Genomic DNA, 16,185 nt, shown 5'->3' on the forward strand with positions numbered 1-16,185 from the left:
CTAGGCAGTTTAAAAACTCACAACACTCTCAAAGAAGCTTTTCCACCAGATTGAGAAGATACTTGCATAAAACTGCCACTGGAGCAGCATTATTCACTGGGAGTCAGCCATTGTCTTTGAAGATGGTCACTCAAATGTATCTGGGGCTTGATATACATTCAAGTTGATATCTTCCATCTTTTTTGTCAATGTATGCAAGTAGCGTAAAATATATTGTCTGCTAGAATTATGACAGGAGGAACATTTTCTATTAAAGTCTCCTCTGATCAGAACTCCCATGCAGTCAACAACTGCATCTTCTTGATACTTCACTGTCAACTTTCTAAATCTCAAATGTCATCAAGATTTACAACATTCCTGCCTGGCTCCCCATCCAGATTTTGAAGAACCAGTCACTGTTATTAGCAGGAACTGGCAGCCTGTAAATAAACATAATGGTGGAATTGCTAATATGCTCTATTTCCACCAAAAGTAATTTTTTTTTGCTAGATATGAAAGTGATGTCATGAATTCCACATAGTGGACAATTTCCTGCTAGTTATCCCTACAGCTGAAAGTAGTCTATATATGGTAACTTTTTATCACATTAAAAAGTTATTCTTGAAACCATACATAACTAAGTTGTTTAAGTTACTTATTTATTATTGAACCAATCTTGCTTTTACAGTGGGTTAGAATTAATGAATATTTAATATTGGTCTCTCAAACTTCTAGTGTCCCAGCTACTTCCACATCTTATCAAAAGTACTTAATAATCACTACTTACCCAAGGAATGCAAGCAATTCCCCCTCCACCACCACTTTTCCACATATTTGACAGTTTTGCTAACAGGAAGTGATTTCAACTTTTAGATGTTCTATACTGGTTGAACTCTGGAAAGGTTTAAATGTAAACTTTTATGAAGTTAATTATTTTGCCATAAGCCTTTTATGTATACAGAACTAACTAATATTAGCAGAGAAAAAAATACTGTTGCTTAAACTCACATACACACACTCATTAAAAATCAATTAAGTTTTATGATGCAACATCAGCAATTTACTCCCTTATTTGGAAAATTAGCAACTGCACTGATCATATAGGAGTCACATCCATTAACAGAAAACATCTATAATTTAGGAACCTGGGCTGCCAGAACTGCACAACTGGAATAAAACAAAAAGGCAGTCACAGAATTGGGGTGGGGTGGAAGGGGAAGGAAAGGCATCGACAGCACACAGTGCATCAGAATTTGCAGAGCTTATTGATAACTTATGGGTTAAAAGAACCTTCAAAGAAAGTAAGGTTACAGCAGAAAAGCTAAGAGATCTCTGGATCTCTGAATTAATATTCAAAACAATGGAGCAGTTTAGGGAAGTTCCTACACAAGAATTTTTAAGTGGATGTGTCAGAACTTGCCTTTTTTTTCTAAAGGAATATTTTTTTCTCTTTCTTTCTTTCTTTTTTTTTTAAAGGAACTTCTTTATGTTACCACTGACTGAAGTCTAATTTCCCTATCAGGTAAATTGATAAAACTTTCATAAAGAAAGAACTAGTAGACATGCGCAAACGTAACACTGGGAGTTGTCAAAGCTTTCACAGAGAAAAGTCATACCTCACAAATCTACAAAAGTTTTTGAGCAGTCTATAATTTGATGGATGCAGATACAGTGACAAGATCTCTCACCAAAGATTCTTAAAAAATGCAGACCATCAGAGGTAAGGAGGAAGCTATTACTAATTAACAGCTGGCAAAAAATTAGGAATCACCTCAGACCTGTGCTGCTGAAAATATTTGGAAATGATCCGAGAAAAGGGCTGATAAAGTTTGCTAACGATAAAAAGCTTTGTCAGATAGTAAAAGCTGAAGTGAACTGCAGAGGCTTATATAAAGACCTGACAAGAGTAAGCGAATGAGCAACAAATGCTCCGTAATGGATGGATGATCACATCCATGAACAAAGAAAAAAATAATACTTATGAGGAAAAGTAGCCCAACTTCACCTATAGAACATTGATCTCTGAAACAAAAATCCCACGTGAAAAAAATCTTTAAGTTAATATGAATAGGCCTATGAATAGGTCAAGTCAACACTCAGCAACAATCAAAAATGCAAGTATTATCTTAGTGGTTATTAGAAAAAGAACAACTTACAAGTTAGAGAAGCTAAAACAATACACTGGTTCAAAAATCTATTAGATGAATTTAAGGAGCAAAGAACCCCTCATGGAATATTAAACACACAAATTTATTAAAAACACATTCCCACTAAAGAATTCTCCAAGCTGCAAACTGCGGGAAGCCAAGGAGGTATACTAATAAAAGTATTGCTCCCTACCTGTTCTCTCTAAAGAGGTATTACTGACAACGATGGATGACGCTGGTACCATTAGTCTGACCCAAAAGAGCCATTCTTACATCCAGGGTGTCAGGGTGACAGGTAATTTTGAACTAATTTAATCAACCAACAAAGATATAAATCTTCATGATATCAACTGAGATTTATCTTAAACTACTTGCTTAGAATTCTGCTAAGTACTGTTAAGATTATTTAATTGATGCTTACTGTTTGCATGGCAATTAGTGTTAGTATTTTTTATATTTTATTTAATGAATTTATAAATTCCATTTCTGTTTCCATGCTCAGCTTCTTCTTTCATTATCAGTGATAGTGAAATCAGATTTCCAAAATATTCCCTCTTTGATGGAAAAACCTGAACCTGTTGACTGACTAATAAATGCTCTGTAAACTTGAAACTGGAATTAAACCCAAATGATGATCATGAACAGCACATAAAAAAACCCATCATAACATGCAATGGGAAAGACTGAGCTCACTTAGAGGCATATTTTTCCCTTTGATGCTTATTGAATGTGTTAAGGCTGAAAGCGTTTCCATACAGAACACAGATCTTACAAGCATCCACTTCTCAAAAGTAGGCAAAAGCAAGGGAAAGCGAAATAGTCTAGAGAAGCCACCCTACGGTCAGAGCAATATCCATGGATACTCAAATACACCCGTATCAGAAAGGTACTCTCTCTTCTGCTCTCACTTTATACTTAATCTGCACCTTTACTTTATTCATTGCTAACCTCCTCTCTCACGGACTTTTCTGCCTGACTTCTGTAAAGCTCCTGCTCCTCTCTTCCATTTTCTTCTTTCTTCTTCTTTCTTCAAAATCACAGGTCTTCGTCTTGTCCTTCCATTGAGCAGATCTCATTGATCCCATCCAATACCTTCAGAAACAACGTAAAAGTCATGGAAATAATGGAATTTCAGTTTGCAGAAGTTGACCGGAATGCTTTACAACCTTCCACTGCTCTCCTGTTTTCTTACTTTATAGTATAAATGCCCCAATGCAGGTGCTGGGTATTACTCTATTTATATGGTATTCCATTCCCGGTTAATTGCTGTTGTCTCATTCCCCAAAGCATGTTTTCTTTGTGGAGTCCATAAACAGTTACAAACTGTGTAGCAATCTCACACAGTGGAAGGAGATCTACAAGTTCAAGACACAGTTAATCTTGGAGCGTGAAGGTTACGACAAGCAGCCCCCATTTTGTCCGACCCCTCCCACTACAGGGATCCTGCTTTAGCTATTCCCATCTGTTTCTTTCTTGCTTCTTTCCACCATGGGTAGAAAGGCAGGTAGTTCATGTCTTCCCATTCCTCGTCCAGAAAAGTGTTCGGGAAAGTGATTTTATCCTTTCAACTGTTGAGATTATAAATTTTAGGTGACCTAATCTCTTATTGTGTGAAAACAGTATTTTAATGCTTGCTACTTGCTATTAATCAATAGATTACCAGCAAATTGTTCCTGAAATTAAGCTGTTACAACTCACTTTGCTGATGTGTAAAGATTTGGAGGGGGGTGAGACAGACAAAGTACAATGAAGGCTGAAGCAATAGGAACCATGTAACCTCCTGAATACAAAAACTGAAATCGATACTAGCTACATAAAGAATATAGAATTGTTAGAGGAACTCTGACAAGATTTGGAAGTGTTCCAAAAATAAGTACAATATAAAAATAAAGCACAATATCAACAATTATAACTCTCAAAATTCCCCATGTCCTGGTCGGAGTATTTCAGCGAGATGACAGAAGGCTAGTATGTGCTCTGCCATTCGCAGCTCCACACAGGAGCTGACAGCACTTGGACATTTCTGAATCGGCAAATCTCACATGAAGATTTTTTTTTCCAGGGGTCAATTTTCCCATTGATGCAAGGAGGATTTACACATGCAAGTCCCATTAACATTAATAGGAGTTACCCACATAAATCCCCCTGCACTGATAGGAGAAAAGACCCCATAGTCTGCAAGCATCTCAGTTCTAATGATTACCTGTCAAATGGCCCTAAGCATCATCACCACAAGAAAAAGCAGACGTAGCAGCTTCATGGCTGAAAATACTTCCAAAGAAAGGGTAACTAATTGCAGTCATACAGATAAGGCAATACAACACCAGAAGAGAAAATGGCATAAAATTGACTGTTTGAATATTAAGGGTTAATCCAATTAACTAAAGTTAAAAAGAAAGTACTCATTAAAAAGGGAATTCAAACATATCAAAGCACTCCTTAGGAAAAAAAAAGGTGTGAATATTGTATGAGCTCCAAGGTGCTTGAAGGATAATACAGCTACTTGTTTAAAAATTCAATTAACCTTATCTTTCTTTAACTTGATTTATTAATAATCCTACAGATAAATTGCCAGTTTTTAAAAAGTCATGTTATCTTTTGAATACATCCTGTGTGACAAGCCTTAAAAACTACTTCAAATAAGCCTAACTCGCACTTTGTATGCTTAAATCATTTAATTCAAGAACAAAATGCAGCTCAATGCATGATTTCTGTAAAATACAAAGATCAACAGTCTTATCTATTGCTATTGCAAGTGAGCTATTGGGTACTCAAGTACCATAGGAAAAACATTTTATATTTCCATTCACTATATGAACAAGACATGAAAACAGTTTTTAAGCAACCAATGTAGTGTAAAGTCATAGCTTATAACTTTTAGGTTATTCTGTCTTATCTAAAATCAAATTTGCAGTATCACCAACCTTTTGCTTCACATGGGCACAAAGCACTAGGAAGCTACTTTACATAAACTTGCTAAAATATATTAACAGACTGTCATGCAAGTAAACTTCAGTCTTATTACAGATGTCAATATTATGCAAGTAGTCAACAGATAAATATTATCAGAAAACCTGAGCTAGCAAGTAAACTGCTTTTCTTGCATAATTGAAAGAAAACACAGGAAGAAATGCACTTGCAAGCAAACTTTAATTTTCATCAAATGATTTTTTTGTAAACACTGAAGATGAAAAGTTAAACTATGATCCCTATTACTGAAAGACAAACATGAACTAGGTCCTCCACTTAGTTCTTTTACAGATTTGTAGATGTTAAATACAATTACCATATACTCATGCTTTCCAATACACAAAAATTACAGCTAAACAAAGAGGCAGCCTGCTTATTACTATATATGAATAACTGTTTAATCACAAGCATCCAAAGATAACTGCAGCTTAACTTTGGAAACATTTCAGCCACATATTTTTCTGAGGACTTCAGAATTATACACACAATGATGCCTATCCGATAAACACAGAATGTAAACACTAACATACTGACTTCTGAAATGCAAGCTGGACATTGTATCATGATGCAAGACAAAAAGTGAAGTTGACTGTGTCAGTTATGCCGTAAAAAAATAAATAAGTTGACCCTTATGGCATGAAGCCATTTTAAAGGCAGGCACGTGCACTGGAAAACTGTACAAAAGCCTGGTTGTCTCAGTTCCAGGCAGTGCTGAATATTCATTATTTGAGGGTATTTTTATTTATGTACGGTATTTGCTTAAATACTGCATCTACATTTACGTTGCAGTTTAAATTCTGACTATCATCAAAATTCACTGATATAGGTAGATACACAGCTGATCTACTGGGTATATATTTTAAGATAAATCTTACAGTAAAAGCTAAATATTTTTCATTATCAGAATATGCAATTTCAAGCATTGTTCAGAAGAGGTACAAGTCTGTCACAGTCATTTACAACAACTTTCTCATTTTGTAATTCTTCATACAAACTAGGTTTATAAATACTTTAATAAATTTTATTGTATAAATATGCTTTATGATTTACCATTACAAAATGCATAATTTACAACTATCACACTAATTTTAACCCTATTACCTGGGATCAGTACAAACCTTTGGAGTTATAATCAGTTGAACAGCCGCCTCCCTCCCCTCCTCCCAAAACGGCAATTAATCATCTAAACTTCTCAGACACGAAACTTGCAAAAAATTAAATTACTATCTTATCAGGGGCCCAAACAAACACAGGGAAAATAGTATCAGGTATGTTCCATTTACAAACCTTAATTTTGTAGAGAAGACTAGCATTAACTTTAAATAGTGCTATTTTCCTGACTATAGTAAGTTAAGCCATTAATAAAATATTTATGATCATGCAACAGTTAGATCTTACTAGGAACCATTCTGTATGTAAAATAGACATGTGAGGAATATCTGCTGGATTATATTTGCTTCTAAATTATTACATCAGTTTCAAAAGCATACAAGAAATTTTTCATGATACAAATTAAATGTGATATTACATATTCTAAAAAAATCACCCCAGAACCATCACTACTGCCTTTAGGTTCCATTTGCAAACATTCAGCCACTGTGCATGACAGCTTATAAAGCTCACATTCAGCTGTTGCACTCTAATAGACCCAAAGATTTTTTCTGAAGAACTGTGATAACTTACACTAGAGGATCATGTTCAGATTTGTAAGCACACTTACATATTTTTTCATTAGTTTCAACTTTGTGCCTCTTTGATGGAGAAGTCCTTCCAAAATGTAAAACAAAACCAAGTTCTCTCCAAAAAATCATGATTCATATTTTAATATTTTCACTTGAAATAATTTGTTTTAAGAATTTTGTTTAGTGACTAACACCCTTGATCTGGTTGACTATGCCTTTATTTAGAACTCAGTGAAACTATCTGAAGAAAGAGCACATTCAAACTAAGAACAATAAGGCAATCACAATTAATACAGTTTTTTTTTTAAATCTCTTTTTCTTACCCCTCATCCCCTACTTTTTAGTCTGGGTCAACCTCTTCTTCCACTAAGAAAACAGTGCTACTTCATCCTTCATTATGTTCTTGCTCAACAGCAGTACCACCTCCACTACTGCCTTCCTCAGGTGAGGGTTCAGGTTTTGTCTCTGGGGAATTATTGAATCCAGAATCTTCTGGTGCAAGCTCATCTTCATCATATATAATATCTTCTGGATTTGGTGGTGGCGGGCAAAATTCCTCTGTAGGAAACATTTCTTGGAAAATAGTCTCAGCCTATTCGGAAAAAAAACATAAAATAAACTTTACCTTGAAATGTAATACCTTAATACTACCTATGCATGAAACACTGTTCTTTCAAATCAACAATGATTTAGTACTTCAACAGTAGCATTAACACATGGGAAATCCGTTCCTCATTGAAGTCCTTGCTGAAGTCCTTAAAAAGACAATCTATCTTTTTAAGTTGAACTACTATAAAAGTCACAGTATGGCTTTTTTTTTTTTTTGGTAAAGGTAGTCATTCTACATTTTGTATTGAGAATGAAGAAGCAAATTTTTTGCAAGCAGAATGGTCTTTTCCACTGTAAAAAGATCCCTAGCTCCAGTCAAACATTAAGAGCTGTATAAGAAAGATGACTTCTTTCCAGAGAGAAGGGTGCCTTTCAAGTGCCCCACAAAGCCAGGAAATTGTTTACATGTGCAATCTACAACATCTCTCTAATGCTCTCCTTCTTAAATTTAAAAAGTTACAAAAAATTCCTCTTAGACATGATGAACCTATATAGCTTCCAGTTCTGTTTTTCTGAACATATCTACAGCTCAATGGAGAATTACTCCCATCCAATTGAGTACTATCCTTGAAAAATATGTATGTATATTTGTATACTACACATTTATTATTTATTCAAAAACCACATCTAACATTTTATGTATTATGTGTTTGCATCTACAGGTACCTGTTGTGCTTTTCTGAAAAGAACAACCATATACGCAACTTTTATTTAGATAAAAGGAGAGTTACGTCTAACATATAGCTCAAGGATTTTTTAAGACACTTATTTTCTATGCCATCAAGAATTAGAAATTAAGCACACACAGAAAGCTGTATGACCACCACAGTGAAAGACACTAAGAAACCTGTTCTTGATAACATGAAGTTTGTTGCTGTTGCAATGTAAAGAATACAGCTACAAATTCTGGGGGGGGGGGGGGGGGGGGGGGAGAAATAATACAATCTTAGAATTCTTGCAAACGAAGAATTTTATGGAAATGAGAGACAGGAAGCCAAAAAACCTTTAAAAAACCCCAGAGCTCTGTTAACTACTGTTAAATTGTTTTATAGGTTACTTGCGCAAGAATAGCCTACCTTAAAGATAGACTTATCTAAAAAAAAGATAAGAGATGCTTAGAAATTTATTTCCTGAATGAATATGCACTTCAAAGATTTTCATAAAAGCAAGTTTTCTTTTCAAAGTCCTTAAGTTTCTAAGGTAAATGGAAGCAACAGATACAGATCCTCATCATGTTTTGGGTTTCTACAAAGGCAAGGGGATACTGCCTCTTGGTTTTGTCCATTTAGTAAACTATGCCCTACAGAAGACCTGTGATGAGAGCACCCCCATAGGCAAGAATACATTTAATCTCTATGTCCATACTATTACCAGACACTGCACTGAAAAGGCTGGCAGTAGAGTCAGTTAATGACAACCGCAAAGGCTGATTACATGATGTGGATTCCTGGACAAGAGGGAATTGTTTTCAGATTAATACATCATTGAGCATGTACCAAACAGCTTTCTGTGATAAACTTCACTGCCCACCAGCACTGCATTTGTGTCACCAGTGCAGAGATGTAGGACTCCATTTTTAACTGCTTAAATGATCCTGTCTAGTCTCAGTTCAACTTCATTTTTCATTCTGCTTCCTAAATTTCACTCTTCCATACTCATTTAAAACCATTTAAAAACAGTTGTAGATTAGCATATGAAGAAACATGCCCAAAATTCTATTCTCTACTTCCAAAACATGCTTTTTGTAACCAAAAACCCTGCCTGATACATTTGGGGAAGGTAGTGTGGGGTATGTGCAAATATGCTACATCCTACATAAAGTTACGTTTCTGATGGCAAGAAAACACTTTCTAGTTATTTTCAAGTCTGCATTTGCCCTTGTAACTCCAGAAAAAAAAATTTAAATTAATATATTTAATAGAGTATTAATGAAGAAAAGTACCATATTTTGCATTAAACATAAGACAAACTACAGCAGATAAACATTTCAAATACAGTTCTGAACAAATTATTCTGCTTCCAACTAGTCAATGAATATCCAGTCCAAAAATGCTCAATAATTATGAGGTTGAATATGGAAAGAATTTCTCAGTATACGATGTAGGACATCATGACATTGATTATAATTGAACAATTTAATGGTATATAGTGCTTTCAGGTCTACCAATTTTTTAAGTTAACCTTATCCAATTGAAGTCATGCAGAATAACCAATAATAATTTAACAGCCCCTTCATTGTAACACTTTGATACTTACTGTAAGTAATTAATTTAGTAAATAGTTTCTTCAATATTTTATAGTTAAGTGTACCAGCTTTCAAATGTGTAAGTTTGAGTTAAGCATTAAGACACAAGCATGTGGAACACTTACACAAATATTCTAGTTTAATAACTGTTAAACTGCTTCAGGCTGAATAAAACTACAATGTTTTGTACACTTTTACTCTATCATGAGTATCTTGATGGCATGTATACAAGCTGTATGGGCTTTTGTAATAACTTTTACAGAGAACACTGCTGAACTAACAGTAGTACAAAATACAATGCAATTCCGTAACTGTGAAATCTTTCTGGATTACAAACAACGGAAAGGACAAGTACTGGCATGGTATTTTAGTACTTCATCTTGTGCACATAAGAATGCCTTAGAAATCTGAAATACTTCAGGTAACATTTTATATTATTTTAGTGCAAGATAATTCATGTCAGGTTGTAGCAGTGGAAAAACTAGAAAACTGGGAGCCAGATTCTTTACTTGATCTGTATATACAGCATTTGAGGAAATCATAATGAGCACTTCGTATTTCATTTAGCCTAAACTCAGGGCAAGTATACGTAGATGTCAAAATTAAAATCAGTATTATACTAGAAATTTAACACTAAATTAAAATAAAGCAAGAATTAAGTCACTTGTGTACTGAGCTGTAGAGCGATAATCATCTGTAAAAAATGAGATACTGTCACTTCTAAATAATTTATCAATACAGTCAAAAATCATGACATACAGAAATTAGCAACACTAATGGTAATGTATATTTAAATCATTAAAAGTATTCCTAAAACAGTAAACAGCTTGGAGAATTGAATCCAGTTTTTTATAATCAATTCTATTTCTAAGAACAGAATAATGCATATTCACTACAGTTTTTTTTTCTTTCTTTTTTTAATGTTCTGACCCATGAGTTTGCAAGTATCTCACATGGAGATTTTGATCCCATTGCTAGGAAGATGAGAGCGGTTTGGGGAGGGCACGGGGGCATACATGTATGCCTCCTTCCTCCACTTGTCCAGGTACCTGCACGCTAGCTGGGAAGGGTGCGTTCTACCACTGGGTCTTGCTTTATATCTTCAGTCTATTTTTCCCACCTTCCCTTCCACTTTCAATTACAGAAATGCTTCACGCTAAAATATTTTTCACTGTATTTAGTGTCTACTTGTTTCAAAGTTTAAAACAGATTCAAAAAAGGCAACTTCTACTCTTTCTGAAAGGCGGTCTGTCAGGCTCTTGATCCTTTCTTCTGAGATCTGTTCAGTTCACATCTACCTCATTGACAGTAAACAGATTCCACGTGAGGGCAAACTACAAGACCTAGAGTATCTAAACACAGCTTGATCTACGATACCATTACTTGCATTGATAAGAAGACTGTTAAGTGAAAACACAGTTGAATGCTAGAAAAGATGGCTGATCACAGAATTAGAAACAGGATGGTTTAAACAAGATATACTATGGCTATTTACTGTGTGAACTATATTGATCATAACCCTAAATTTGTTTTTAAATTTATTTAAACAGCTTTTAACTTGCAGTTTTAAATGGTAACAGTTAAAGAAAAAAAGAAAACCACTCATTTAAAGAAATTCATTTACAATTTAAAAGTGCTACCATAGTAATTGTCTTGCATTATTTTTGTCTTTATAATCCTTTATTCTCCTGGGAGGCAAATTATTGCCTTGTAAAGCAAAATGAAGGGTACTATTAGCTCTTAATTATACTGTTCTGACCCTACAGTTCAGGCTATGTCAGCCTTTCCATTTTAAAATCTTATTTTAAGAGGTTTATGACTTAGTCATAAACCACCCTCCGCCCCACAACTAGTTAGAAGACGGCATGCATATTTTCTGAAGATGGCAGTTAAAAAGAAAAAAGAAAGAAGCTTTAAAAATGACTAGAGTCAGTTAATCCTATAAAGGTGTAGAAGTGTTCCCACACGTTACCTCTAAAAGCACTCTGACACCAGTGTCAAGCACACGATGAGAAGTTTATGTGAAGTCCTTCGTGAATTTCTGCAACATTCTGCCTCTTGCCACCAGAGCAGAAAGCTATTTCACCCTCTGTCCACCTATCTAGTTTTGTCTGGGGAGGTTTTCCCTCCTCACCTCCAATTTCAAAGCACTAGTTGCTTGTCTTAAATTGAGCATTGGTGGGTATGTCATGCCTGCTACTAGCAAGTCAAAATGGGTCTCAGTTCAGGATTCCAGTAAGCAGGAACCAAATGCATGGACACCCAAATATTGAGGAGTAAAAATCAAAACGGAATGTGAGCTGGTGTCAAATATTTTCCTAAGGTAGAGTAGAGTGAGATACCCCTCAATTTCTTCAGAGACATAATTACACCATACATTTTTAATATAGTATTAGTAAGGCAAAGAGAAGATAACCTGCAATAAAAAGTGTAACGTACCTGACTAGTAATTCTGCCTTTTTAAAATAGGTTTATGGCCATGTCCTGTGGATATTAAACTTCAGTACTACTTTGACAATTCTTCTACAGTTTAACTGTAGACAGGCTTTTCCGACCTTTCTTGATTTGTACTACTTCCCTACTGCTATACCTCCTCTTCAACCTTACAGGTGAAAGACTGCATATATTCCTCCTATAATTCTGAATTATTTGACAGTTTTTCCTTTCCACAATATTACAGCAAATAACCTTCCAACCAAGATCATCATCTCCAGGTACTACTGCCTTCTAGATTCCCTCTCTGTCCTTTCAGATTAACTGACTGCTACTTTTAATGTTTCTATACAAATTGTCCTTTTCTGAAGTTTTTCCCATTCTCGGTCCCACTGGCATTCGCTTTCCTTGGTATGTAACAATTCTGTATGTCCAGCCATAAAGTAGCAAAAATGTTTTAATATTAAACTACCTAGCGTAAAACAGGATTACCCAAAACAAAAAAAGACTACACTGAACCTCCTTAGGCCTCTGAAATGAAAGTTCTACAACCAAAATAATTAAGTTGCCTAACCTGTTTGACAGCACAGTCACTTCCTAAAGCAGAGTCTGGTCCAGAACAGACATAAACATTTGAAGGTAAACTGTCATACGAACTTCTGTCGATGCCTGAAGAATCTCTCATGTTGAAGTACACAGCCCAGAGGACTCTGGGTTTTCCCAGTTCTTCATTTTCACTCTCTAAAAAGGAAAAAGTGTTTCCAATAATCAATGTTAATGTGTAATAAGATAAATATGGAATTTAGCACATTAAAAGTCAATTTATTAGCAAAAAAAACCTGTAATAGAGTATAAACATATGTTTTCAAAAGGCCAACTAAGGCATAGCACTTTTAATACAATTCTTTTTATAAGGTTTCTAGAAAGGATTTTTGTAATTAACCATTTAACATCATAAATCTTGCTAGCTTAATAAAAATTTTAACTTTCTTATCCTAACCAAAGAAGTCCCTGAATCCATGCTTCTTTCCCATGCTGTAAGTTACCAAAGAAGAGTTCTTTTTACACAGTTCTGTATTAAATAATGTCCCCATTTTCAAGTTGCCATTTTTCAAGTACAACACATTTCCTATCTTTTCACTATCAGTACCTGCCTGTTAATTTCAAGAGCAAATAATGTGACTCTTCTCGTTGCTTTGCTTTGAAAAGAACAACAAAAATAGAGGAAGGGAGAATAACTGTACGTATCCCAACATTTAAAGCCCTGAAATTAATTTCCGTATTATTTCATTTAAAAATAGGCAGAAATGGTAAATTAATTCAATTATCTATACCTGTATTTAATTTTACTTTCTACTTTTTTCTGAGGTGCTTTAGATCATACTTCTGTTTTTCATTACAACTGCAAGTATGTAAATTCTACTTAGCATTCTGTCATTCTGTGTACAGACTAAGTAAGAACCAATGTCACCAAGACGAGCACCAAGAAGCTTGCTCTAAATAGAATACATAGTATTTATTATGCATACAAAATGACCACAAACTGTCTTGCTTTTCCATCATCTGTACTCTCTTGCACTTACTTTTAACTTCATATATAATTGTCAGGAAAACCTCTGAGAAGATGAAGGTCACATTTTAACTGCAGAATGCAACAGAGGAATACATGACAGAGGTTCGGCGCTTAACAGATACTATTTGTTTGGCAAATCTGCTGTCCCCTTTTTGGTGTTTTAGTTCCTCTAAAATAAATGATGCTTGTAAAACACCTTACAAGATTTACTTCTTTCCAAGGAAGAAACTTCTAGATAACAATGACATTCAGAATAGTATTTTAAAACAGTTGAATTAGGAAAAAAAAAAAAAAAAAAAAAAGAGATAAATCTACGCTATTCCTTCAGTATCTTCTTATAACTGTCAAATACTTTAAAAAAAATAGGTGCTAACCATATTGAACAATTTGAAATATAAATTAAATTCATCAGCCTGTGAAAGTCTGAGCCTTACTACAGGGCAAGATGCTCTTTAATATATTTAAAAGTTCACATTGCTCATAAAAGTTACTTCTTCCTCATTTAGGCAGGAAAATGAATGGAGTCCTCTTCTCCAGGTGACTTTGCCTCTTTGACCTGCCATGGCCCAGTGCTCACTTTATCTGGTGATTCATTTTCAATAACTCCAACAGTATTTGTTCTGACATTTTAATTAAAATACGACCACTACCTCATCCTGATGATAAAAAGGCCTATGTGTCAGTGAAAACTAGCTTTTCAGTGCCTCAGTGCACCTGAGGACCCCTCTGATCACAGAGTTTCTACAGTAGAATTTCAGTCAGGTTCTAAACAATATATCATTTCAAAACTGGATCACTTTAAACATTAAGATTAATGCTACCCCACCCCTATGACTAGAAGACACTAAACCACAGGCTAATCTTTTCTTCACCATTCATATAAACACACAGTAGTATCTTCAAAATGTAAGCTGCATATTAAATATTAGAACTTGGAAATTAGTGGGCGTTAAATTAACAAATATCAAAATGAGAAGTGATTGCAACTATTCAATCTATTCAATAATTTTTTTTTTATATTTAGGACAGAAGGGCTTATAAATATTTGTTTTGTAAAGGCTACAAACCTAGTAAAACACCTGAGTCTTTGGGATATCAAAACAAAGTTTGCCTTTTCAGATACAGAAAAGGAAGAAAATGCATATTATTTAACATTTTACTTCCTATTCAAACGACTTTGTTGTTTAACAAAGACAATAATAAAACATTTGCTTGTTCATTAAAAAGTTAAGAAAAATACACAGAAATAGCAAAGAACATAGAAAAACAAAATTGTGAGAAGCTGAAGTTGACTCTTCACAAAATTTTGTTGTTGATTGCAGAACTTGGAGAGAAAATAAAAACAGTGTATATGAAAGATTTAATATTAGAAAACTCTACCTGAATTCATGAAGTTAAGAATGATACATAACAGCAAATATTATAAGCAAACAGAATATTAATATTATAAAATACATCCACATCTAACTTCTGCATACAATCATGCAGACTTTCACAGGTAACTAAACGTTGTTTTCTCACAGAAGAACTACAATTTACTATATTTGAGTATTCTATATTTAAAAAGGCTTTATCAGGGTGAGAATATAGCAACTGCTTCTATGATCACACTACCTTAGAAACAAACTTATATGGGCTTCTACTAAAAAGTACGATTAAATTCAACATCTTGGGATTAAATTTCAAAGATTTCTGTCGAATGAGCTCAAATTATCTCAGGGAGAATTTCTTTCTTAGCAAAAATTGCTTTGTCCACAGCTACTTTCCTCTTGGACTACGGAAATTGTTCATTGCAAGGTCAAAGCTCATGAAAGCAGCTGGTAAAGTTTCCTTGAATGTAGGGCCAAAAAATTAATTACTGGAGATGAGAATGACTAGAAATCTCTCTGCCTTCCCAGAAACATCCTAGTGTGCAACTCCTTTACACTTCAACTTCTTTAAAACAAAATCCACAGAACTTCAACTAAAACAGTAAAGAAGAAAGCACGTGAAAAGAAAGACTGAAAGGATGAGCAAAAGAGTTGGAATAGAAGAAGGCAAAAGAAAACTAAGAAACATAGCCCTGAGCACATTTGGCAGCTGGAGGGGAAAAGCAGATCACTAGCTTTTTGGATTTTAAGTTCTTTTGTCAGGGACGCATATGAGTAACAGAAATCATGGAAAACAGGATAGTGCAAAAAATGAAACAGGTGCACAGATTTTTGTTTTCATTGCTGCATCTCTGAAAGACAGAGATGCCAAGAAGCAAATATAGTTCCATGAAAAAAAATTAAAAACTAAAAAGCCGCAGGTCCTAGACACTTATATCCATGGTCCTGGCATACTGAAGTTAAACCATAGCTGAAGAACACTGAGAACATCAGATCATGAAATAGAGAAAACTGACACCATCTAATTATTATCTCCCTCTCAAAACACATTCCTCCACTTTGAAACACTGATGTTTAAGTAGCAGTTCACAGCATATGTTGATTCTGATGACAGATTCCTATGTGCAGTAGCAGCTACTTTAGTTAAAAGGCTAAATTATTTTTTGGCAAGATAACC

General features: G+C 34.6%; 1 protein-coding gene across 2 annotated transcripts in view; it reads right to left on the reverse strand.

Annotated features, from left to right (window-relative positions):
• Nucleotides 1-5,257: 5,257 nt before the first annotated feature.
• The window catches only part of CHM (CHM Rab escort protein), a 79,388-nt gene continuing 68,460 nt past the window's right edge, over nt 5,258-16,185 (reverse strand). For both annotated transcript variants that reach the window (XM_026101304.2, XM_026101303.2), the window contains exons 14-15: nt 12,640-12,806; nt 5,258-7,370 (exon numbers count right to left, since the gene is read on the reverse strand). In XM_026101304.2, the coding sequence (XP_025957089.2) occupies nt 7,164-7,370; nt 12,640-12,806 (374 nt within the window). In that variant the 3' untranslated portion in view covers nt 5,258-7,163. The remainder of the gene's footprint in view (nt 7,371-12,639; nt 12,807-16,185) is intronic.

Source organism: Dromaius novaehollandiae, chromosome 11 (assembly GCF_036370855.1).
Source record: "Dromaius novaehollandiae isolate bDroNov1 chromosome 11, bDroNov1.hap1, whole genome shotgun sequence".
Classification (NCBI taxonomy): domain Eukaryota; kingdom Metazoa; phylum Chordata; class Aves; order Casuariiformes; family Dromaiidae; genus Dromaius; species Dromaius novaehollandiae.